Source organism: Notolepis coatsorum, assembly GCF_963971535.1.
Source record: "Notolepis coatsorum genome assembly, chromosome: 17".
Lineage (NCBI taxonomy): Eukaryota > Metazoa > Chordata > Actinopteri > Aulopiformes > Paralepididae > Notolepis > Notolepis coatsorum.
Genome location: NC_140181.1, coordinates 73,534,705 through 73,562,308, shown reverse-complemented (window position 1 = coordinate 73,562,308; position 27,604 = coordinate 73,534,705). Strand labels below are relative to the sequence as shown.

At 43.8% G+C, this 27,604-nt stretch overlaps 1 protein-coding gene across 1 annotated transcript; it reads right to left on the bottom strand.

Annotated features, from left to right (window-relative positions):
• Positions 1 to 11,103: 11,103 nt before the first annotated feature.
• Positions 11,104 to 25,445, bottom strand: copz1 (COPI coat complex subunit zeta 1). Its single transcript, XM_084333271.1, has 9 exons — positions 25,369 to 25,445; positions 24,743 to 24,811; positions 24,486 to 24,567; positions 24,282 to 24,373; positions 23,678 to 23,733; positions 23,491 to 23,568; positions 20,128 to 20,179; positions 13,972 to 14,010; positions 11,104 to 11,875 (listed from the first exon to the last, which is right to left on the bottom strand). The coding sequence occupies exons 1-9, from the start codon at positions 25,384 to 25,386 to the stop codon at positions 11,828 to 11,830; spliced, it is 534 nt and encodes a 177-aa protein (XP_084189397.1). The 5' UTR covers positions 25,387 to 25,445; the 3' UTR covers positions 11,104 to 11,827.
• Positions 25,446 to 27,604: the final 2,159 nt, after the last annotated feature.

Below are 27,604 nucleotides of genomic sequence, written 5' to 3'. Positions count from 1 at the left end.
GCTATAATGTAACGTTAGCTAGCTGACGATTACATTTTAAAATTGACAAACGTCAAATGTGTAATTCATGGCACAATTCAAACGGGATCCGAAAATGATTTGTCTCTCACCGCTGACTACGTTCATATTTCTTCTGAAATAGGGTCCTGTGATGGTCCGGCGGACGGGAATGGACTTAACCTCTCTGTTCCAAAACCATCGTTGTAGCGAAGAGCTATGTATTGTATTTTCTCATCAGCTTAAATTCTCCAAAATGAATTCCACTGGAATCAAGTGGAGGGATAAATATGAACATATCCTACAACATACCTATTTCAGAATAGTTTAGTATATGAAGCAATCTTAACTCATTCAGCGCCAGGGATTAGCCGGGTCACGTTCTAGCTACGCCACGCTTTAAAGATAGGAGTGCGTCACCTTGTTTGTAGAGCTATATCTATATTCTATATTATAGCTATGGAGACAATACTATAGTCATTTGACAGTGACTTTCTTCCATCGAACAAGCAAAAAAGAGATAATTTCTTCATGCATACATTCGCGCATTATCCCGTGGTGAATATAAGTATAGTTTAGGAGTGATCCGGGATAATTCATGAAAAGCAGAGTTATAGGGCGCTACGTGTATTCTACTATAAGCGTTGGCGTTTTTTTGCCTGGACACGCTACTATTTCCAAATTAAATGTATATAATAGGTATTATGTTTTATGTTGTTTTTTTATGCTTTGATGGCCAGTAACGGCATTCATGTTGAACACTACAGACGCTGATCAGCTGGATGGATATCAAAACATTGTTGGATCAAGCTGAAATTTATGTCAGATAGTCCTTACCTTTGGTCGGGGGTATTCCAAAAAGAATATTCCAATTGTCTGATTGTGGCGATTTCCAGTATTGGTGTCCATCTGGTCCCGGATAATTTGGCACAATTTATGGATAGTGTGCCAGATGCGTTTCGAAGTGGTCGGATGAAGCGATCTACTCGGATCCGTCTAAATTTAGCGGCCGGAGGGATTTGAGTGTAACACAGGGTCTGGAACAGGGTTTACTGCACTCTCGATACTGCCACCTGGCAGGATCTGGCCGGTACTGCACCCTCTGGGTCCCAGTATGCCTTTTAACGGCAACATACAGGTCTGTGACATTGAATAGAATATTAAAATCTAAAAAAAGGAAAACGGACCAAATAACGAGTAAACTCGTTGCCGCAGAAAGTGTTAATCTGCTCTGCTCTGTAAGACAATGTACGTAAGACCAGGCAAAAATCTAACTGGCTGTGGCAATGACGTTGCCTCCCTATAACCACAGAGAGTAGATAAGAAATGTCTTTTGAAATGTCTCTGCTATAAACATTTGTTTATGACCTGGAAGTAGGTTGGAACTCATTTTGCAAGAGGAACGAATTTGACACGACACTAGTGACAAGTCAAAATGGCTGCTGTGAAAAGGGCCGATAGACGATGTGGTACCAAATCTGTTCCGATCGACTAATGTGATAAACACGCTTATATTTGAATTTCAAATATAAATGCAAACGCTGCCATCAATCAGTCATCATCTGTACAATCAGTGTCCATTATATTTAGAAATACAAACATATTGCCTTGATAGAGAAGCTACCTTTAGCTAGTGAATGTTGACCAGATAGCCGTGTACAATGCTAAGCGAACGTCATATCAAACTGACAAACTGAAACAATATGCGGTGGAAATGTTTGTACACTTATGTCGTGAAATTATTGTACATACGACAGATTGATGTCACGGTTTTGAAATGCAAATATGAACTTTATAGTGTTATTTTATAACCATCATTTATGATCCAGATGCTAGTCGTGAAAAAAATATTTTTGCAAACGGAACAGTTTCAGAGGACTTTCAGTGGGAACAGATTGAACCAAAGTCTATTTCATGTTGCAGTGTTTGGTGCTAGATCTGGGGAGTGACGTTCCAAACGTGAAATCTTGATGAATTGAAAATGGAGGACCCTTATGTAAACAAGACGAAAGTCTTTTTCTGGTCTTCATCCTCTTAGCAGTTGTTTGTATTGAGCTGTAGGCCTACTGTATTGTACCCATTCTGCAATCTGTTAATAAAGTTTTCAATCAATCAATCAATCCACCATTGTAGCCATCCATTGAAAATCTAAACGACCGTATATCAGCCAAACCGTATTGTGTAGATGCATAATTTTTTACGGAGGTATAGATTATTTAATTCTTATACTGTTACAACCAATAAAGGTAAATGTTTTAACCGGCAATGAGTCTCCCTGGCCATTTTCGTTTTTGAGGACTGCATACCTTTTTTGCAAACCAAAACAATATACTTTATACTTATAGCACATGCATGAGCCTGGTCTCTTTTGAAAGATGACATTCTGAAGTTTCTGATTCCAGAAAGAAAATTCAATTTGAGTGCTAACGTAATAGAGTACCATAGGTGTGAACTTGAGTTGTAGAAAAACGTGTTACTCAAGTTTTTCTGTAGTAGTTAGTAGTCCAGAGGTAGTATTTCCCCAGAAGGTGGTATGGCTTACAAATCCACACGGACCCATAGCCTGAAGCCTTATGTAGTACATGTCCATAAAGATCCATTCAGAAATTAGTGATTAGGAGTGATTTTGGTAAACTGTGTACAAAAGAAAAACTGAGTTTTCTCATAGACTTCAATTCATTCGGCTGTTTTTCTCTTCCTGTTTTCGCTCGTTAGTTTTTCACCAGATCCCTGATTCATTGGAAGGCCACACTCATTGGCTACAACCCTCCACAATCATTTTCGAGATCGGATCTAGATTGACGGAACTAGAGCCCCATGAGTCGGGAGTGGTATTTTGCGCAATACAGTGTACTTTGCACAAGCCTCAAATACCGGCATGTAACTCGAGAACCGCTGAGCGGATTTTGTCAGATTTTGTTGCTATCGACAGGCAACAAATACGCCTTCAATTCGATATATATATATATATATATATATATATATATATATATATATATATATATATATATATATATATATATATATATATATATATATATATATATTGTATTACAAAATATGCACACCCGAGCCACTAGGGGTCCCCAAGGTGCCGGTGGGCAAATCGTCCTAAAAAGGGCCCACATGTGGGTCGTTGCATGTTAAGAGGATAATATTTGAGAAAATGTGTTTTATATTGTAATCTTTACTCATTTCCATGGTACAATAAAATACCCATAAGCAAAGATAAGCCAATCTTCGACCAATCAAAAGAGCACAACTGCTCTGACGTTGGTATCCCTTTACATTCTCATTGGTTATCGCAGCATTTGTCACCATCTTTGTTTACATTTGAGCCATCAATAAAACATTAAAAACTATGGTGTTTAAAAACAAACAAGTCATGTAATTATGAGTACATACTTCCAATAGTAAATTGTGCATTTATATAGCACTTTTATCTAAAGCGCTTTACAATTTGTTCTTCACATTTTACCCATTCACTCACACATTCACACACCGACGGCAGAGGCAACCATGCAAGGTGCCAACCTGCTCATCGGGAGCAGTTAGGGGTTAAGAGTCTTTCTCAAGGACACTTCGACACGCTGCCCGGGAGGAGCGGGAATCGAACCGGGAACCTTCCGATTACCTGACGACTGCTCTACCTCCCGAGCCACTGTCGCCCCAATAGTGTAGTATTATGTATGTTGTTTTGACTATTTTGGGTTCATAACGTCATCCTCACAGCTCTGCAGCGTTCACTGAGTCTTCAAATGCAATTAACCCTTTCCTGGAAATATGTAGTTTTGCATTAGGTACAGTCTTGTGACTGCTCTCTCGTTGATGTAAAAACTCAGATCTCATTTAATTATGCTCACTTCTGCTACCGTCACCAGGCACGTGACTCCCCAGGTCTATAGCAATAGCTGACGGGGAACCAAATGTAGTCCGTTTTGAATATTTATGCTGTCGAGCTGAAACAGTCTGAAGCGACGTGTCCTCTTAAAGGAATAGTTCACCAAACTTCATAAATTATTTCTTTCTTTTCCTTGATAGTCTGGAGAAATTGCAATAAAAATTTGATACGCCGGACCTTGCTCCTATAGTTTCAACTGCTGGGTATATAGGCCGGGCCATCCACACCAAATAGTGGAGTTTAGAGGAGACCTATCTAAGCTAAATGGCCGTTTCCCAGACCACGGAGCTAGTGAGAAAATATTTGGCCCCATATCAAAATACAGCTGCTGTATGGATTCTGGCACAAGACAGATCCCTTTACCGCTCTGTTGTAGCACACTGACGTGTGGCAAGTGATTTACTGAAGCGGCTATTACAGCCAAATTGTAATCAAAGCTGTTAGAATATACATGAAGCCATTTCTAGAAAACTCCTTACGATGCAATTCACTGTTTCCAAGCGAAGATAACAAATTATGGACCATACATCCAACACCAGGTAGCAAAATTGGACAGATGTCCAACAGTTAAATCTGTCCAATATTAGATTTGTTCTCGTGTAAACGCAAGCGTGCCAATGCGGTATAGTATAACAATGAACCGCGTGACTCCGTCAGAACAGGAAGATGTCTCCATCTCCTCTCCCACGCACTTAAAAGGATACATTCTACAGTTCACAGGGGCCATGTTTTAAAATGTATTTTATTTTAATTGACTTTTTTTTACAAGAAAAACCTGTTTTCTGTCTCTCGTTTTGGCACGCTGTCAGGCGGCGTCCGATGTAACCCCCGAGTTATCAAGTTCACATATCTCTCGCAAGAATTACATAATCCCACTTGACAAGGAGAGACCGGGGCTTTTCCCTGTCTATTCTCCAGCTATTTTCCACTCGAGCAGACTGCCCCGGGTGTGAAGTGAATGAGTAAGGAGAGGGATTTGATATTCAAGGGGAACGGCGCATGAATTCTCCAGGGGGGTTGATAGACGGGGCAGGGCCGGCCTTGCTATTTACCCTTAGAGAGATTTCCACAGGTCACGGCCATTACAGGGCCACATTCTTGCTCTTCCTGATCTTGGTAGGATAGACTGTCAGGCTGATGAAGAGATTGGCTTGCAGATAGATGGCTGTGCCGCGCTGACAACCCGCTGGAGCTGCGGTGGGTAGTAGGTACGGCAGACAGTTGTCAAAGTGACTTTGGCAGTTCGCTGCTGTTGATCAGCTATGCGATACAGTGATTTACACTCGCAAGTCGTTTAAGGTCCTTGCGTCCATTATGAGTCATGTAGAGACCGGCTGATCATAGGGTACGGAGCAGAAACAGACACGGGGGAGACAATTGTACAGTTCAGACGCAGAGCATCCTTATGATGAATGGGCATTCGCATTCATAACGTCTAATCTTCAACGAAGCCCGTGATCTGAGGACGATACACTGATACGGAGAGATACACGCACGGCCTCACATGTAAACACTCTGTGTCTCTCTCTCCCAGGACCTGTAGAACTGTCCTGAAAGTGAGACGTACTGTAAGGAAAGTAAGTCAAGTACGACGTCCCACAGAAAGGAGGCTTTCTCTCCTTGATATCCTGCATTTACTTCATAGTTCACAGTATCTCTATGGAGAATGTTATCTATGCCTGGGTTTTCCTTTCTCTCCTTCAGCTCTCGTGTCCCTGTTCCTCCCGCGTGCTCCTCTGGAAGGTCTCTCCTCCTCTCATGACGTCAGGGAGTGTGATACAGCAGCGCCACCTCCCTTCAGGGATAAGATTTTACGATTGCAACCTGACACCATTTCTGTGTCCTATAAGCGACAGAGCTGTAACTCACTTCAAAGGCAGAAGGCATCAAATCACAGTGCGCCCATAAATTAACCTGTCAGGTCTTGGCCAATGAGGAAGCGGCATTAAATCTCGCCTGTCACGCTGGCGGCCAATGGAAAGACGATGGCGGTAAATCTGTCAGGGCCGCGTCTGTTAACGGCGTTGTGGTGTGGTTGGGGAATCCACGGGGAGGGAGGGGAGAAAGTGAAAGAGAGAGAGAGAGATGGAGAGAGAGGGAGAGAGAAAAAGAGTAGATGACAGAGGGAGGAGGGAGTGAACCAAGGGTTCAGAGGCATGCCACAGAATAAAATGCTCCTTTTCTCTTGCGTTCTTTGGCCCCGATAAAAACCACATACACACATACTGTAGTAAAATGGAGGAGGGCAAGTGGAGGAATTTTGCGAGCAAAACAAGACTAAACACGGCCACAAAAGAGGAGAAACACATGTCCCCCAGAGGGATGCATTGGGAGTTGAATAACACCAGGAGAAACACTCATAAAGCTTTACAGCCTGCATGGCTGCGTCTGATGTTGACTGTCTACAGTGAACATGACTGATGGCCATTCTTTAGCGCTCTCTTGCATCATCGCTAGTCCCAAACTTAGTGTTGACTGTTTGATAACAGCAGTAACCCAGTAACCTCTGACTGTCATGAAACAGCACAATCAGTGGGCAGCGGCGGGCGCCTGGCTGCAGGCTGCCCTCGGGGGCGACGGGCTGACCGTCTAGGGAGGGAGCGAGGGAGGGAGAGAGAGAGAGAGGCTTGGCCCTGCCTGGCCCGACCGCTGACCAGATGTGCTCCAGTTGTGCGACACCAGATGAGGAGGATTGGTTGGTTGTCTGGTAACTGCAGCACAGCGGGAACCGGGCCTGGTTCTGGGCAGCAGGAGTTCACTCTGCTGCTAAATCACAAGAGAGGAGAAGACGACGCAACATGGCCCCCCTCTACCTCTAAACATCAACAGCTTTACCTTCGAGAACAGGATGTTCGCATGGAGCACATCACAGTCGCTCAGCTACAGCGTGCCTACAGAGCGGAGTGATGGACCACATTGGTCCAAGAAAACCGTAAGAGAGGAAATAGCAGAGGAAAAACACATCAGGTGGAATATTTCCCCCATTAACAATGCCCTTGGTAATGCACTTTCATTATCCTATCAAAGTTGAACATTTTCGTGAGATAAATCTTACGGGTGTCATAAAAATAACTGGGTCCTGCCGAGGCAACGCTGTTCCAATGCGAAGAGGAGAGAAAAAAAAAACGGTTCCCCGCAACAAAGCCATACAATTTTCTCACCAAATTGTAACGACAGCCAATAAACCAGCCACATCCACGTTGACGTTTTTATCTTACATCAACAAAAAAAATTAAACATTAGCATCAGAATTTACAGTCATCTTATGTCATTACTATGAATACCTTTTTATCTTTCTGCAGCAACATAAATAGCATACTGAATTATGGCGGTGGGGGGGGCAGACAAAAGTGCTATGGTGGAGGTGTTGTTTTTGGCTGGCTTTTCCTGAGAGCGGCCATGATTCTCTATTCTATGGGAATCCATAAACAGGCTCTGTGAGGGGCAACCACAGCCATAAAGCACGTCAGGCTGCAGGGATGCTGTAGAGGCGAGGAGACCAGCCCCGGGCCCACATCTCCACACACACTGCCTCCCCTCCTCCACTCTGCATGCACACACACACACACAATCCACACGCAGCCTTTATCGGCTCGTTGCAAATATGCTCCGTTCGCATCGATTCCACGCATTTGAGATTGGTTCAGTTTAGCTATTTTCAAAATGTTGTCAATGCAGCTCAACGACCGACCCGCTTTGAGGAATACACACACGCGTAGCGCTCGTTTTTAAGAACCACGGAAAATAAATTTTTTCCATGGAGGTGGTTATTAAAAGAAATATTTTGGGTCTCTGGAACCCGCTTTAATGTCCGTGAAACTGCACCCAAAGCGTCAAGATAGTTGGTTTGAATGCGTAAGACGTGGGTTATGAAATATGTGGGCCTGTTTGGAATCCTACATGACCCTATGTCTAATATTTGTATTGTATTGGACCGTGTACACTGCCAGTGTCTTCCCCTGTGCCTCTCTGCCGGGGCGGGCCATTGGATGGGAGCTCGGGCACATTGACTGTGACATAAAGACTCTGTAAGCTTGCAGATGATGATAATTTATTGACTCTTACTCACACACTCCCGACACACACACATACCAAGACAAAGAGAAAGAGAGGGGGGGAGAGAGAGTGTATGTATGTATGTACTGTATGTGTGTGTGTGTGTGCGTGTGTGTGCGTGTGTATGTGCGTGCGTGTGCGAGAGGAGACTTTCACTGTATGCATCGATCAATTACAGGGCTCCAGCCCACACGCCTCTGACAATTTTACTGCATGTTATGTACAGCGTGTCAAGCCATGGCGTTTCAGACTATTATACTCATTCCTGTATAATTAATATAAATTACCTTTCTGGTTTTTTACGATGGTGCAACTGTAATTAGTGGATGAAAGCAAGTCGTTGAGTGCCCGAAGGTGCCGCTGGGCTATCTGGATGAAAAGTGAGGGTCTGGACAAGCACCTTGGGTGGGATCCATTTTAACCCTCTCTCTTCCCTGCAGGGCCGTGCCGCTTCTCGGTGGGCTTTAACCCTCTCTCTTCCTTGCAGGGCCGTGCCGCCCCTCGGTGGGCTTGAACCCTCTCTCTTCCCTGGGCCGTGCCGCCCCTTGGTGGGCTTTAACCCTCTCTTCCCTGGGCCGTGCCGCCCCTCGGTGGGCTTTAACCCTCTCTCTTCCCTGCAGGGCCGTGCCGCCCCTCGGTGGGCTTTAACCCTCTCTCTTCCCTGCAGGGCCGTGCCGCACCTCGGTGGGCTTTAACCCTCTCTCTTCCCTGGGCCGTGCCGCCCCTCGGTGGGCTTTAACCCTCTCTCTTCCCTGGCCGTGCCTCTCTTCCCTGGGCCGTGCCGCCCCTCTGTGGGCTTTAACCCTCTCTTCCCTGGGCCGTGCCTGCCCCTCTCTCTTCCCTGGCCGTGCCCGCCCCTCGGTGGGCTTCTCATCTAATCCAATTTCCTGCTGTCTGTCTACCTCTGCTAAGCTCGTCCTCTTTACCCTTCACGTCGCCACCCCACCCAAAAAAAACACATACCGAGACCGAGAGAGGCTGTCTCATTATACCAGTAAACCGGCGCGATAACAGTAAAGCGCCGCGATAATGGAGTCCATTTATAATGATTACCTTTTTTCCCTGCACCCTGCTCCCCTTCTATAGTAAAAAGCGCTTAGCAAGTGGCGCTAACATGGCCTCCATTCATGGTATCTCCACGCCTCTATAAAGAGCCACTGATTCACAGGCTGAATCAAACTGGAGCAATGCCAACACAATGGGTCCATAGGTCAGAGCCAATAACAGTTTCATTGACTGCATTCCTTCCTCTCCCTCTGTATCACAGGAAAACATCAGTGCTCACCAACACACACACACACCGTTGTCCTATATTCACTACAGCATCTGCTAACAGTAAACTGTTATTGTCACTTAATTAACAGACTTGCACTTGTGGACCTGTGACTCATAAATCTGCAATATTTGAAAGGGGAACACAACTCCATGATTTAACTCCCCCCCCCCCCCTACAGCCTAGGACAGATCGCAGATGGCAGATGTGTGACGTTGGAAAACGTTCTGCTAAAGTGAGACAAGTTGAAAAGCGAGCCTCTCATCTGTGACGGCACCGACATGCATACAGCTTGGAGTTGCACCATTGACAATGACCTAGTAGCCCGACTTTCTGGCCTTGTAGAAAAGTTTATTTGAGCTTGATCTTAACGGCGCGGTTAGAAGCTCTGACCCAGAAAATGTATCCAAATCCTCAGGAAACCCCCCCCCCCCATCTCCACAAGTCTCTTAAGCCACCCCTTCCATTTTTGCTTCAATTCATTCTCTATGGAAAGATATCTCTGTGGGACATCTCCGCAAGGGGGCATTCATAAATATTGTCTAATAGCATAGAGGTTACATATTTGGGCACTTAAAATTAAGTGGATTCCCCCATTAAATCAACAGGAATGCAGGGAAGTAGCCCTGGCCTGTATATGATTCAGATAAGCAGTCTTCCACAAACATAAACACCCTCAGGAAGAAAGGTAAAATGTATGGGATTTTGTTTATAATCTGGCAAGTTAAGAGCACTGTATTTAAACCGAAGTTATTCGCTCACCTCCTGAGTCCATAGTAACAAGTCTGTGAACAGACTCAAGGTGGCTCCGGGACACGTTCCCTTCTGCATTCGGGCTTTGATATCGGAGCCAAATCATTAAGACACGAGACACAACAAGGGAGAGAAATAGGGGGGAAACGGAACAAAGTCGAGAAGTGCCGCCATCACTCCGAGCAGACCTCTGGTAGCCGGACAGGACGCATCGCTCCTCCAGATGCTGGCCAACAGACGCCTCTTGGCAGCACGCGGAGGCGGTTCACAGACGGGCCGTCTGCGGGTCGGGGAGGACAACGCGGGGCTGGGGAGGGAGGGTTCTACAGAGAAGTCACAGACAGACAGACGAGGCCTGCTGCCCCTGTGTGGTTTGCATTAGGCACGGCGGACCCGTCTTGTTATGTAACACGATGCAAATCACAGCTCGCAACAAATGCCTCTTCGGGGGTCAGGATGGGAACATATGGGGGTACATAGGTGCAGCAATGCAGAAGGATCACCTCTCCCCACGTAATAAGCATGAGGTACCTGCATGATGTATCGTCGGTCCTCGCATCCATTCCTCACTGGAGGGCATCCCTCATTTGCATTAAAATGACTCTAAGTGGTGAGTGTATGTATGTGTGCGTGTCAGAAAGATGCATGAAAGCATTCAATTTACGACATTAACACTTAATTCATCATATGGGCCGGGGGGGGCGCGTGGGAGGGGGGTTCTTTCTAGGAAGAACTAAATCAATTATGACCCATTTATACTCAACTGCACGTCACCTATATACAGTTCATTGTACGTACCTAAGTAATGACAACGCCGCAGTTTAAGCTGCAGTACCTACTACGAGGTCTCATCAGATTGTACCTCAGCCTGGCGCTTTGCTGCATCAACCAGGAGATGGAGCCCTTGCTCTAGAGTGCCTGGCGAGCGCACTGCCGTCTTGAAGAACAAAGACCACATGGTCTGGCATGGAGGACTGGAATGAGGAAACAATACATGCTCTTAAAATCTGACTAAATACAGATTAAGAGCAAAAACATTTTATTTTATCAAATTAAAAAAGGATAAGAGCAAAAACTGTTTAGTCTGAATGAGAACCTTGCATAGCAGAGGATGACAGTTGAAGACTGCCCTATGCAACCCTTTATTATAATATTAATAATAATAATGTAAAACAAAAAATAAAAAGAGATGGAAGATCTAATTTAGCTTGTGCCATTTTGTAAGATTACAGAAAGCACCAGTGTCAAGAAATGTATTTATTCAAACCATATAATGAGGGATGATCCTCAGATGAAACAATAAACATGAATCTACAACCAGTGGTATAACTTACAGCACTGCTTATTATAGAACACGTTTTTAAATCACTACATTCCAACAACCCAAGCGGTGTGACAGAATCAGTGATCGGACGCTAAGTGTCTACAGTAGTCGGGAGGAGGAACACGGGTCTACAGTCACATGGGACGAGCTTTCCAGGTCAAATCGAAACATGGAATGTTAACGCAGGCTAAAATGAGGCTAATCTGGAGCGACGTATCGTTTCATTAAGGGGGCAGCTGAAGGCAAGAAAATTAAAAAAGGCCAGACATCATGGAATGTATATTATCATGCAGTAACCCCTCTGATAGGAATATTCAACAATGTACGCCTGTGCAGAGGACAGGGGGTTAAAACGATGACGGATATCCTCTTGCTGGGGAATTTTATGGAGTGTGACTGGAGGGGCCACGTTGCTCTTCACAGCCTTGATGGAGGGGGGGAGAGGAAATGAGAAGAAGAAGAGAGTATGTATGGAGCGTTGCCTCTGCGACAGGCTCCCGGGGACCGGGGCTCGGCGGTGGCCCTATCGGAGGAGTGACCACTTGATCTGTTCTTTGGCAGACTGTAGCACCTGTTGGAGGAAAGACTGTTTTGAGCAAGCAGATCACGCCAACACGTAACAAATATCACCAAGAAGATGTTTAACGATAAGGTGGCCGTTTTTGACAGGATGAATTTTTAAACAAGGTGTTTTAAAGTACATTTTCAGGCAGACTGGAAGCCTATGGAATTGATGAATCGGCACTAAATGGCTTCCAAATGTCTCTATACTAGAAAAGCAACAAACAACAATCTGATATGAACTCCAATCAAGACCCACATGTCAAAAAGGCAGCCTTATCCTAAAGCATACTGCATTTGCACGGCTGTTTGAGTTAACAATGGAAAAACACACATACAGTCTACCTGGCACCACTGTTGACGGCATCATTGTAGATTGAAATGAACAATACTGATAAATATAATATGGAATATAAAGGGGGGGGAGTTGAGCTAAGAGCGGAGAATGAGTGATGTAAGTGAAGGGAAATATGCAAGAATTAATTAATCATCTTAATTCGTCCAACGAAAGGCAAACCATAACCATAAAGCATGGGGAAGGGGGACAACCATTAATCATGGCCAGAGGAGGGGTGGCGGCAGCCTGTCACAGGCCTCTTAAATGAGAACATTAATCAGAAGTAGCGTGCACGCGTGTGCATGTGCGCGCAAACGGGCACGGACGCACACACACACAGACGCGCACACACACACACACACACATACCTAACACTAGCTACTAACAGGATCCACCATTGGCTGGCTACCACCTTACCAATCATGTAAAATACATGCATAGAAGATAAGGTAAGGTCAGCGTGAAGACCTAGAGGCGAGTGACAACAGAGAGCATGAGAAGGAGACTGAGGCAGTACCAATGCCCTTATATTCACAAGTACCAATGCCCTTATATTCACAAGTACCAATGCCCTTATATTCACAAGTACCAATGCCCTTATATACACAAAGTACCATTCTGGCTTAAAATGACCACACCAGTGTTACTACATGTCACTGTCCATTGTCAACATCGGCCAACATAGTTTACATAAACCTCAACAATTTCCCCCAAAATTGCTTATTATTTTTGAGACGTTGTATTTGTCCATATCCAATAAACGTCACAGCATGTAACTGAAAATGTGAGTCATTAGTAAATCATTAACCGGTACCGGGCCAAGATTTATTTCACGTCACAAATAGAACAATACAGTCTATATTAAGTGATGTTGTGTTTCTTTTTCAAATGTAGAGTAAAGACCCTATCAAAACAGCCGCCAACGTGTATATATCAGCACTACGTTTGTTTAGCAATGATTTTAAGTGTTATTAGCTAAATATAAGCGTATAGAAATCTTTGCGCATTACATCGGAGATCTGAGGATTTCGACGCGAGGACAGGAAGCCACCATGAAATCGTTGTAGTCCTAAGAAAGAGGAGACCCAACACTTTCGATGGACGTCTAAATTTCATAAAACTACAAACAAAAACAAAAAAAATTACAAGCGGAAAACTTGGCTCAAGGGTTCCCTTGGCTCTGTTGAGATTTATAGATCAGAACCAAAGTATAATAGAGGTCAACGATTGGCTGAGAGTTACACCTCAGACGTGTGTGAATTTGTAAACAGGAAGACGAAGTTGGACTCGCGCTCAGCTGGTAAGAAGCTGTATGAAGGAAAAATATGAATCATGCGTTGTGTGGTTTAAGGCTGTGGTAGTTTTACACAAATACAAAAAAAGAGAGCAAACACATTTTCACAAGCTTTGCAGGTTGCTCCGACTCCATCCATAACTCCAACCATGGGACTCGGTAAGTAGAGATGATTTGATATCAATGCACAGATTTGAATGGTATTACAGTAATTGTAGATTAAATAAATTCATCGTTTTCAAAAGGGTGCATTACCTACCTGGCAACTTTCAAGTCTTCTATAGTGTTTTTCCACAGTTTAAATATGAATGGCAGTGAATGACGTTTAAAAATGTAGACTGAGATCTACTATTATACACTGGATACACTCATGCACACAGCATTTGTTGAAGATAGGGGCAGTCTCTGCTAGAAAGTAGAAATGTTATTGGTGTGGTCCTTTAATGAGCCCAGCAAGCAGCAGAGCTTTTCTTACCTGGGTGACTGTCTGCTCTGTCAAAGGCACATCGTCTCCCTGTAGGAGAGAAACACAGGCTGTTTAGGTGCAGGAACATGAGATTGTTTCTGCAGCCATGAGAAGGGTGAGGGACAAGGAGGAGAGGAGAGAGTAGAACAGTGGAGAGGAGAAGAATGGAGTGGAGAGTGGAGGAGAAGAGTGAACAGGAGAAGAGTGGAGAGGAGAAGAATGGAGTGGAGGGGAGGAGAAGAGTGGACAGGAGAAGAGTGGAGAAGAATGGAGTGGAGAGGGGAGGAGAAGAGTGGAGAGGAGAGTGGGGAGGGGAAGAATGGAGAGGAGAAGAGTGGAGAGGAGAGGAGAAGAATGGAGAGGAGTGGAGAAGAGAAGATGATAAGAATGGAGTGGAGAGGGGAGGAGAAGAGTGGACAGGAGAAGAGGAGAGTGGAGAGGAGTGGAGAAGGGTGGAGATAAGAGAAGAATGGATTGGAGAGGGGAGGAGAAGAGAGGAGTTGAGAAGGGTGGAAAGGAGAAGAGTGTACAGGAGAAGAGGAGAGTGGAGATGAGAAGAGAAGAATGGATTGGAGAGGGGAGGAAAAGAGGAGGAGAGTGGAGAGAAGAAGGGTGGAGAGAAGAGTGGAGAGGAGAAGAATGGAGAGGGGAGGAGAAGAGTGGACAGGAGAAGAGTGGAGAGGAGAGTAGAAGAGAGGAGTGGATTAAAAGCTAAACAACAGGCGGCTAGGTGGTGTAGTGGGCAAGGCGCTCGCCACCAATGCAGGAGACGCTGGGTTCGAGCCCAGCTCTCGGCATTGCTACCAGCTTGGCTGGTCGTTCATACTAACACAATTGGCAGTGTTAGGGGTGGGAAAGCTGGTGGGTGGGTCCTGGTCGTTGTAAACAGCGACTCCTACAGTTCGGTCGGGGCGCCTGCTCAGCGAGGAAAGGATCTAAGGGGGGTAGTGTGATCCTTCCACACGTTACACCCTCTCAGTGAGAGTCCGCGCTGCCAGGTGAAAAGAAGCGGTTGATTGGCTACACGTGTGTCGGAGGAAGCACGTGATAGCCTCCACTCTCCCAGACCGACTGTGGGGGGTAGGTGCGCAGCGACTAGGAAGGGGATTGGGAATTGGCATAACGACTAACACTGGGATGGGAGAAAAACTGGAGGAAAAAGGAGGGGGGAAAAGATAAAAAATAAAATAAAAATGCTAAAACAACAACAATTTGAGAATATATGGAGACCCTTCATGGAGTATGTTAACCCATTCATTGCCGGAGCTTATATCCATCCTTGTAGCCTCTCTGCCAGCTCTATTTGTCTATGGAGATGTTCACCTTCTTTGCAGGGCTATAACTTTTTAAATTGTATTGCTAAATTGACATTACTATGGCCCATTCAACATCAATTATCTATCGTTCAGGATGTAGGAACATTTAACTTTTTCATTCAAACATTAAATAATACGGTCTAGAGTATAAATGTTTTTATCGTTTTCTGCAGTATTTCATAGAACGTGAGATATAGCCATAAATGCATATATTAGATCATCAAATGCAGTTTGATACCGATCGACGCCAGATTAAAAATTTCAACTGTACACGGTCCTAGACGTGTTGACTGATCATCTGCGGTTGACCGGAGGGGGGGGGGGTCGTTTATAATTCAATGGCCGACGTTAAATGATTTATGTAGTATGGGTGATATATAGATCAGAGCAAATGGTAAAGAAAAACGCTGAAACTCACCCCAGTCTCCTCTTACCGTTGGGTGATGAGCGTGGAGCAAAAAGATCGCTATTATGGGATGTTGATCTAGGTGATCCAGTTCCGGTTTGTATAATACTAATACACGTCCAATCATGTTGTTTATTGAGTTATGGCAACGGATCGATATGCACGGTGTCTGGATAGAGTCCCGCGAGCGATAGCGAGTGGCCGGACAGAATAGGGGACTGACTAAGCACTTCCGGTTTTGGCAACTCGCCGATCGGCCACCAGGTGGCGGTATTGAAGCGTTACAGAGTTCAAGTTCAAGTTCTTTAATAGTTGTCATACAGAAGTACAGAATACTTTCATACAAAATGCTTCTTACTGTTACGCTCCAGAGACTGTGCTAGACAAGATAGTATCAAATAACATAATAACATAATATAGCATGAATTTAGAAGAAGAATGAGGTCACAGTTGTTCGGTATAGACATATGTACAATGTTCTGAGTTACCATATAATATACAATACACAATACTATGCAGTGTACTAATGTACAGTACTATCTAGTGCAAAGCAGAAGTGGGATGAGGTACAATTTTAGGTACAATTTACAGTAAGGTGTACGAGTTGTAGTGCAATCCTTCATCCATAAATATAAAGTGTGGGGAGTGGGTGCTACAGTGTGTTTGTTTAAAGTGGGTGTGTGCTATAAAGTGTGTGTAGTGGGTGCTACAGTGTGTTTGTTTAAAGTGAGTGTGTGCGTGTGGATGTGTGTGCTATGTGTGTTTGGTGGTTGTTGTTGTGTAGTGTTCATTCATTGTTCGTTTAGCAGCCTGATGGCCTGGGGATAGAAGCTACTTCTGAGTCTTTCTGTGCTCGCCTTGAGACTCCTGTGTCGCTTGCCTGACGGCAGCAGTTCAAAGAGGCAGTTGTTCGGGTGGCTCGAGTCCTTAATAATTCTCTTAGCCTTCCCCTTGCAACGCTTGTTGTAAATGTTCTGGAGAGTGGGGAGCCCCCCTCCAATTGTGCGTTCGGCTGAACGTGTCACTCTTTGTAGTCTGCTTTGGTCTTTTGCAGTGCTATTCCCAAACCAGGAGGTGATGTTGCCGGTCAAGATGCTCTCTATTGTACATGAGTAGAAGTTCTTAAGGATCTTCTGGCTGACTTGGAACTTCCTTAGGCGCCTGAGGAAGTAGAGGCGTTGTCGTGCCTTCTTCACCACACTGTTAATGTGTATGGTCCATTTCAAGTCCTCGGATATGTGGGCTCCGAGGTACTTGAAGCTGTTGACTCTCTCAACCGGTGCCCCGTCGATGCTGAGGGGGCTGTAGTCCTTGACCCCCGACCTCCTGAAGTCCACAATCATCTCTTTTGTTTTGCTGACGTTCAGGGAGAGGCTGTTTTCCTGGCACCATCCCGCCAGGACCTTGACCTCTTCCAGGTAGGCCCTCTCGTCGTTGGCAGAGATCAGGCCCACCACCACTGTGTCGTCAGCAAATTTGACGATTGTATTGCTACTCCGCTGAGCCACACAGTCGTGTGTGTACAGGGAGTAGAGGAGGGGACTCAGAACACAGCCCTGGGGGGCCCCTATGTTGAGGGTGATGGATGAGGAGGTGCAGTTGCCTGCTCTCACCACCTGGGGTCTGCCAGTCAGGAAGTCCAAGACCCACTGGCAGAGGTCATAGCCCAAGCCCAGGTCCCTGAGCTTGGCTATGAGTATGGAGGGGACTATGGTATTGAATGCCGAGCTGTAGTCGATGAATAGCATTCTCACATAGTTCCCCTGCCTCTTGTCCAGGTGTGATGCTGCTGTGTGCAGCACATGGGATATGGCGTCCTCCGTGGACCTGTTGGGGCGGTATGCAAATTGCAGGGGGTCCATGTTGATGGGGAGGGAGGAGCAGATGTAGCCCTTTACTAGCTTCTCAAAGCACTTCATGGCTATGGAGGTGAGAGCTACAGGGCGGTAGTCGTTGAGGCAAGCAGGCTTGGATTTTTTGGGTACAGGGATAATAGTGGACTTCTTCAGGCAGGTGGGGATGACAGCCTGTTCTAAGGACAGGTTAAATATGTCAGTGAATACTGGGGCCAGTTGGTCGGCACAGACTTTTAGGACGCGGCCGGGGATGCCGTCCGGACCTGCTGCCTTCCTGATATTCACTTTTTTAAAGGTCCGCCTCACCTCATGCTCTGTTACCCTGAACACTGCGCCTCCATCAGCAGCCGACCCCCCCCCCCCCATTGCCGAGGCTTGTGAGCTGGTGTTGTTATTACCAGCATCAAACCTCGCATAGAAGGTATTGAGGTCGTTTGCTAAGGAGATGTCATTGTTCAGTTTGAGGGAGGCGCCTTTGTAGTCTGTCATCGTTTTGAGCCCCTGCCACATAGCTCTAGAGTCAGCTTGTTCAAACTGGAGTTCAATTTTATCCCTGTAGCGCCGTTTGGCCTCTGACACTGTCCTCCTTACGTTGTGTTGCGCCACCTTGTGGTCATTCATGTTGCCTGCCACTAGGCCGTCATTGTATGCTTTGGTGCGCTCTCTCAGAGCTTCACGGACGGATTTGTCTACCCAGGGTTTTTGATTTGGGTAAACTTTCATTTTGGTAGTGGGGATTGTTTCTTTCACCCTAGTACAGACATAGTCCAGCACTGTCTCCGTGTAGGCATTAATGTTATCTGTGTCGCGGAATACAATCCAGTCTGTGTTGTGGAACACTGACCGGATCGTGTCCTCTGACGTCACATCCCATTTCTGCACCTCTCGCGAGACTACGGGAGTACTTTTAATTCTTTGTCTGTACTTTGGTGTAAGGAAAATGGATGCGTGATCTGACTTGCCAAAGCCACTATCAGAATGAGCCTTGTAGCCACCTTTAAATTGCGTGTAACAGTGATCTAGGATGTTACCGCCTCTGGTGTTGCAAGTCACATGCTGGTAGAAATCAGGCAATACCTTTCTCAGATTGGCGCTATTGAAATCTCCCAGTACTAAAATGGCGGCGTTAACGTTCGTCGCTTGTATATTATTTACCTCGTCGTGGAGTCTGGAGAGCGCGGCGTTGTTGTTGGCTTGCGGTGGAATATACACTCCGACCAGGACGATCGCCGTTAACTCCCTCGGGAGGAAGAAAGGACGACACTTGATGGTTATATATTCCAGTTCTGGGGAGCAGTAGTTGGATAATTCCTTCACATTCGTTGGATCACTCCAATTTTTGTTAAACATGAAGGCAATACCTCCACCACGTTGTTTACCGGACTCTGATTGTGTCCGATCCTTCCTATGGATAAAGAAATGATCCGTTGGTTGAATCGCGTGATCTGGAACCTCCGGTGTTAGCCAAGTTTCGGTGAAGCAAAGGACATTGCAGTCCCTAACGTCTCTTTGATATTGAATCCTTGCTCGGATGTCATCCAGTTTATTGTCTATTGATTGTACATTGGCTAGCAATATACTGGGAAGTGGTGTACGGTGTCGTCTGGATCTCAGCCTGTTTCGGATCCCAGACCTTTTTCCTCGACGTCTTTTCCTGGGGTCTAGGAACAAAGGATCCGGTCCTAGTCTCCGGAGGATTTCTTCCGGCCATTGATGTGGTTCGGAAAGTTGATCCAGCGAGTAATCCAGTTGGTAAGTTTCCCGTAATCCAATGTCAATGATTGACTGACGGTCATACACATATAATGCACCAACAGTTGGTGCAAATAAAACTCCTAATACTATAAAAATTAACAAAATAGAGCACAGTCTCGTCGGAGCGATCAGAAAGGCAGCCATCACAGCAGCGCCAAGTCTCATCCTTAGTGTCAAGTTGAGCGGAGTCCTACAACACCAGCAAAGACTCCGTGGGTGAAATGTGAATACCATGACGAAAATATGAAATATTGATCTCAAAGACGCCGTAACCCGTCATTGGCAGATTACGCATGGCGAGGAAAGACGTGTAAACACGTCATCGGCGGAGAAAGGGTTAAGGACCTAGATCTAACTGATGACCAAGTGAATGACTAGCTGGGGGTGTGGATTGTGCAGTTCAGAGTAATTTTTAGTACTGTAGGTAAAGATTTTTTGAAGTTTTGGATGGAGGATAGAGGTTTGCCCTGTGATAAGACGGGAGAGGCTAGAGTGTTGTTTGCATTGTATTTTGTGTTGTTTTGGATGTATGTACTGTGAATTGTTTGTTGAATTGTGGAGTGGAAAATTTTTTATTTGTGTGAATGAACTGTGGTAATCAAGATGTTTTGGATGTTTGTCTTGTGAAATGTTTGTTGTGTTGAGTTGACATTTTCTTAATAAAAACATTGTGGGGAAAAAAGAAGAGAGGAGAAGAGAGGAGTGGAGAGTAGAAGAGAGAAGTGAAGAGGAGAGTGGAGAGGATAGGAGAAGAGGAGAAAAGGAGAGGAGAAGAGAAGAGAGGACTGGAGAGGAGAGGTAAGGAGGGGAAGACTAGAGAAGAAAGACTTACTCTTAGAGCCACGCGGTGAACAACTTGCTGTGGGTCACTCTCTAAGATCACCCTGTGGGACGCGGTAAAGAGACAGGAATTAATGAACTGAGAAGTGACACACATCTTTTGGCAAATGGTTTAACATCTTACATAAAATCTTGTTTAGGGCTATGGTGATAAGCAGTATTTTAAGCTGGGGACAATATACGTATAGTTTGGGGCAGTCACTGTTGAAAGTTGGGTGATAAAAACATAGAATATGTAGATTGTAGATATATTCTATGATGAATTGAAAATGGGGGACCCTGATGTAAACAAGACGAAAGTCTTTCTCTGGACTGCATCCCCTTAACAATTGTGTTGAGCCATACTGTATTGTACCCATTCTGCAATCTGTTAATCAAGTTTTCAATCAATCAATCAAAGAGATATCTGCTGTAGAGATACTGTATCTGGTGTAGAGATGTCTGCTGTAGATGTTTATTTTGTGGAGATATGTGCTGTAGGGATATCTGCTGTAGATATATTTGCTGTAGAGATATCTGGTGTAGAGATATCTGGTGTAGAGAAATCTGCTGTAGAGATATCTGCTGTAGAGATATCTGTTGTAGAGATATCTGGTGTAGAGATATCAGCTGTAGAGATATCTGCCATCACTCCAGTGTTTCCCATACTTTGATTTATTACTAAATCAACATTAACCGCTACATATTGATTTTTTTTCTTTTTTACCATTTAAAATGAGTCAAATCTTATTTCATTGCAGAGCTGCACGCAGCGAATTTATTTGCAGCCCCTAATTGCTCCGCTCTCAATCTCTCTCGGACCAGCCTGTGATGGCCCCTCCCCTTGCACACAGTCGGACAGGCACTGAATCAGATATGAGGGAAGGAGAGAAGTGCGGAAATATAGCGAAATTTAAACTTAAAATACATAATAAAATACAAACGGGTTGAGTACCATTTTATGGAAGAGGGAACTCTCATTAGCTAGAGGAGGTATATCTTACATTTCTGAGTTTGTTTCGTTTCTCTGTGTCCATTGGTTTTATGAGCCAAGAGAGACCAGCAGTGACGCTGTGTAGGGTTTTTATATACAGTTTCTCAATGTTAGTCAGGAAACTAAGTACAAGTGCAAGTATTTATTCATCTATACATTTTTTATTTGATATGTATGTGGGGACGGGTAGGTATGGATATTGGATGTATACTATGGATGGATAGATAGGTATACTAGTCCAGGATCAGTAACATCTATACTGGTACTCACTCTTTTGTTTATGTATGCACTTATGTTTTTGTTTTGGTATGGTATGGGTGATGGGTAAAAGAAAAATGCAAAAAACTGTACGTATGTATGTGTGTATGTATGCAAATTGCATACATGTATGTATGGATAATATGTGTGTATGTATCTATGCATATGCGTGTACATATACTACACCTAAATGTAGAGTGACTTCATTGACACAATAAAGTATAAACAAAAAAAAGAGAGTACAAGTGCAACATTCATCAAGCCACGGCAGTACAAATTAGTCCTGCACCGATGCCCAAACTTCTCTCAAGTGGTCATCACACAAAAACCAATGGACACATAGACAAACTGAAAGAAAATGCAAGATACAAGCGTTTGCTCCAGAAAACAGTATGCAGCTTATTACTGAATATGTATTTAAGTTGTAATTTTCAATTGTTGAGTTAGACGATTGATGTATTTGCAATGGAACACTTTATATCCGTTTATTAATAGAAGTAGTTATTTGTTTGAGCACCCCGAGCTAGCGGCACGAATAGGGGTTTGTGGCACTCACAGCAACAAAGAAAGTGAAATGGAAAAACATGACAGCAATGACTCTTTCCATAAATCAAGACATGGTTACTCCAGATAATCCACAGACCATGTTATGAACAGTTACATTGAGAACTATTTTCTACCGAAGTACACCCACAATATATTATTATAGGGGTTGTCAATTCTGTAGAAAATAGTTCATACATGAAACAAGGTCTGTGGATTATCTGGAGTGACCGTGTCATGATTTCGGGAAAGAAACATCAAAACTCTGAAAATTACACCGAAACTATGCGGGTTGGGGGAAAAATGGTTTTATTATTTTGGGTGAACTGCCCCTTTAAGGATTCTAATCACTTGCCTCCCGATCTAGTCATTGCAATTCAGATTTATTTCAAATATGTTACATTTTTACAACTTAAATCGGGACAAATATATAGGCAGCCGTCGATTTGGCTTTCCATAATACCTCCATGGTTCCATCAAGCGAATGCACTTGTCAGCTATTCAGTCAGCTTATTTTATGGGATGTAATGGTGACTTCATAGTCTACACGGTCACTTACATAATTTAACATTGAGTATGGTTGTATTTTTTAAGGATTAATGAATTTGTTCATTCTTCTGGGCTGCAGATTGCAGCCTGCAACAAGAGTGCCTAGCGCTAGAACCCTTGTTTACCTAATTGTGTTGTCCCAGCCCAATCTTGCTTCAAATATGTGAATTAAGTGAAAGAAGTACTAATCGACCACAGGAAAAAGGTACATATTGTTCGTCATGTTATAGCTACAAGTAATATATTGATGTATTTACAATGTGTACATATTAAACAAAATTCTCACTTTTAACGTTTTCGGGAAAACGTTTGAGTTCCCCTGCTGTGGAACGAATCCGGGGCACTCGCATGGGAGGCAAGTGCCTTTACCTCATGACTACCGAGACATACTTTTCCGATAGCCTTGCCCAAACCCTAACTCTAGCCTTAACCACACTGTTACCTTAAACTGTCCATAATCATTGAACCCTAACTTTATATCTTAACCATAACCATTAAAACAAACCATAATCATAGTATTGCTAGGCTTGCATCAAGGTGAGTGGGTTACTTATTCTAGTGGTGAGAGAACTCACCCGTGACCACAACTTTTGTTGGTTCGACCCCTGGTCACAGTGTTTGTTTTGGACTTTTGCCGATACAAAACGTAAATATATTACTTCTTAGACAACATGTAAATATATTACTTATGGCTATAACAAAACATACATTATGTACCTTTTTTTGTGGTCAATTAGTACTTAATTTAAGTTTTTTCAGATGAGAACATCTTAGTTGTCCATAGTCCTTACTTCATTGTTAAAGTATGTGCACTGTTTTGACAGCAAGATAATTCCAGAAGTCGGGGACCCTGATGTAAACAAGACGAAAGTCTTTCTCTGGTCTGCATCCCCTTAACAATTGTATGTATTGAGCTGTACTGTACTGTACCCGTTCTGCAATCTGTTAATAAACTTTTCAATCAATCAATCAATCAATCAATCAGTATAGCGTGTCCACTCCACAGCTTTAGAGACTTCAACTCTTACTTACCCCCCGTCTACAATTTCATCCACGGCAAGGAAAAGACCCTCCATGTTCTCGAGCAAAGCTCTCCGCTCAACGTTCTTCCTATAGAGCAAATGTTATTACACTTAAGATGTGTCATGGCTTTAGACAAAATACATTTATTTGGAGGAGAGGGGGGGGGGGTGAATACTGCCCAAAACATAAAACTCACCTCAGCATTTGGCTGAGCGAATCAAATAGACAATTCAGAACAGCCATCAGCATAAGCTAGAGAGAGGAAACAGATCAAGTTTACGGAGTTTTACAAAAACAAATTATAACTTTAAAATGAAGTACTCGCATTTGTAAATCACTTATAGTATTCAGAGTATTTTGCTAGTACAATACATATCTACATACTTCCTCTAATCCTCTTGTATCAATGAGGGAAACAGATACCAAGAGCTGAGTATTCATACAATGTTACTGTATCAGAGTATGTTGAACTGATCATATAACAAAATGAGATAGGAGAATGCCATTAAAACGTATAGATTTTCAATGAAATTACCAACAACTTCAAGCGAGATTAGTGAAATTTGCAAGCCGTCACAAATATTACTGGGCTTGGTTAAATTTGCATTAATCCTTGCGTTAATAACTGGCCCTTTTATGATCCGATTGACAACATTTTGGTCTCAATCAATCAGACGCCAGATAGAAAAATGGAATCAAGGTTGAAAATGACCTCGATTCCTATTTTTTTTAAACATAGGACACAGAGGTGCACTAATATTGCACAGAATTAATACTGAGAGGAAATCTGAATTACCTACCTCATTTTCATGTGAACTTCCAATCACATAAAAGAAGAGGTCTATGTTGCTCTTGTAGACGACTGTGAGTCCCTCCAGTAAAGCTATCTCACCTAGGAGCACACACAAATACGGCAACTGAATCAAACATAAAGGCCTACTATGACACAGGCATCCTGAGAGAGGGGGTAAAAGTTATTATGTTATAGTCATGTTCTGGCTCACTGTCTGTCCGGTGTGTTTTGTTGAATATATTCTTCTCGAAGGCCTTCTGTTCCTTCACTGTGGGGTATGTATCATCATAATACTGTAAATCAACAAAGTGAGGGGGCAGCATGTTAGAAACATTGGTATGGTGTGGGAGGTTGTTGTAACTTGTTACATGAATGTCACCAAGAACGAAGTCCATCTGATAAAGGATTTGGAAATAGTGTATTAAAATGTAGACTGTGTCAGTTATTCCTGTGTCAGAGGCTGCATACCTTGGCATAAAGCCTGTCTCCATCATTATCTAGAATGAGAACTGCTTTGACGGTGTACAAAGATGGTTCCTGTTAGGGAAACACACATGAAGAAAGCATTCGGCATAATTATCGACATGAATATGTCATATTACATTATGTATATGTCCTCCTATTGTCCTATGTACATTATAAGATCAATATAAACATACCTGCTGTACTGACACGCTGTGAAGTTATAAGCAGCGCGTATTTACCTAACGTAAACTTGATAACGTTAAGACGTTTTGTGTTGTGAAGCGGTGTTGTTAACGTGTTAACGTGTGTTGACCCTTGTTATATAATTCAAAGGTGGTTACTAACATAAGTTCAAAGGTGGTTACTAACATAAGTTATCATCAAGCCAACAATATGGTTAATTTACACTAAGTCTAAACAAAGGACTCAAAGCCTACAGGTAGCCTCCACATCATCCACAAACACGTAACCTAGCTAACCTACCGTTAGCTCGAGTTAGCTCGCTCGCAAAATTCTTTCTTTTGCGCAGTTCTAACAATCATGTTTTCCGTTTCGTGTATAAAAGAAAAGACATGTAATCGATAAATCACAAGTACAATATAATAATACATATCTTGGCAACAAATTACCAGTATTTGAGAATCCATCTTCACTTCTAGTAACAAGCTAGCTAACACAGTACTCAGCGTTTGCACTGCGCCTGCGTGCGTCACCAAGGAATGCGGCTCTCATCGATTGGCTGATGTGTTGTAACCTGTGTTGTGTCAGTCCAGAGTTCATGAAATGAATGAATGAATGAAAACTTTATTGATCAGATTGCAGAATGGGTACAATACAGTACGGCTCAATATACACAATTGTTAAGGGGATGCAGACAGACCAGAGAAAGACGTTTGTCTTGTTTACATCAGGGTCCCCCATTTTCAATTCATAGTGACATTTATGACATACACAACATACATGACATTTATGGCATAGGGACATACATGACATACAGGTATTTAGTACTGTTACATTTGTGACATATACGATATTCAAATATACAGTACTGTTACCCATAGATCCTGACAGAGTATATATGATGGGGAGGGGACTGTACATCAGGAGGGGGTGGGTGGGTGGGAGAGAAATATACATACGGTGGGGAGAGAATATATACATACGGTGGGGAGGAGACTGTACATTAGGAGGGGGTGGGTGGGTGGGAGAGAAATATACATAAGGTGGGGTGGGGAGAGAATATATACGCGGTGGGGAGGAGACTGTCTATTAGGAGGGGGTGGGGGGGTTTGGACATTTACGGTGGCCAGTTTCGAATTGCAGCCTCCCGTAGGTGCTCTTTAAGAGCGGTTTTGAATGTGGGTAGGGATTCACATTCCTTTACAGCTTTGGGTAGGGCGTTCCACATTGATGTGGCATAATTGTGAAACGTGTTTAGTCCCTTGTTTGAGCCGAATCTGGGTTTAACATGATTTGTTGAGCTTCCTCTGGTGTTGTGGTTGTGGTATTCACTGACCTTTGGGAAGTATTTTGACATGTACATGGGTACCTTAGTCGTATAGTGTATCTTGTAGACCAGGCCCATTGCAAGTTGCTGTACTCTGTCGTCTACTCTAAGCCATCCTAGGTAGTCAAAGTGGGCAGGGGTGAGGTGGGTTCTAGGAGTAAGGTCAAGTAGTAGTCTGACCAGTTTGTTTTGTGATGTGCTTTGGTACCATGAGGTGCAAGCATAGTCGTAGTACCCTTGAATGAGTGCTCCTGCCAGAGTCTTCAGGGTATTCTTGTTTACCAGAGAGGAGATCCGGTACAAGAATCTAGTTCGTTGGTTGACTTTTTTTATTACCTTGGATGCCATTTTGTCACAGGAAAGATTTGCCTCTAGGATGGAACCTAGGTATGCCATTTCATCTTTCCTTGTGACAATATTGTCACCCACTGTAACTGAGAAGCCGTCGGTCTTGCTGAGATTGCGAGCCAGGTGCAGATTCTGCCGAGTTCAGAGCTGAGGGTTTTTTCAACTTGTAACTTATTCTTGTCAGAGACCAGCAGGGCTGAGTCGTCCGCGAACAAGAACAAGTTGCAGTCACAAGCTGACGACATGCCATTTGCATAAATTAGGAACAGTAGCGGTCCTAGTATGCTTCCTTGTGGAACACCACAGCTCACTGTGAGGGGGGGTGATATAGTACCGTTTACCTCCACCATCTGTTCTCTCCCCTCCAGGTAGGATTGCATCCAGCTCACCGATAAGCCAGATTGGAATTTGTAGATTAGATTTTTTTCCGCCAGGTACTTTTCGACCTGTTCGTAAACTATTTTCTCCATGACTTTCGAGATGGAGGTAAGAATAGAAACAGGGCGGTAGTTGCCTGGGTGTAATTTGCTGCCCTTTTTGTGCAGTGGGGTCACTCTCGCAATTTTGAAGTCCTTAGGGACGTGTCCCTGAGAGGTTTATTGTGATGACTGGGGTGATGGCGGCCCTAAGTCTCTGAGGAATTTGGAGGGGATGTTGTCATGGCCAGTGGCCTTATTAGGTTGGAGGGCGCTCAGTTTTTTGCATACCTCATCGGTTGTTACCATTTCTAGTTTGTGGACAGTTGATTTATCCAATATATAATATAACTACGAACAACTTTTATTTTGTACTACTTTGTGATTGAACAATTAGTCTGCTGCCTGACCAAATCAGCAGAATATCCCAAGGCACAATGGATTAGTTCAGGCCTGCAATTAAAATAAATTAAAAGTATGATGAAACTACAACATAGGCTATAGGAGACCAACAACTGTGTGCATATAATCTACCATCATCCATAAAATGGTTTGTCATATTAGAGTGGTGATAGAGGAGGGGTTGCTATTACT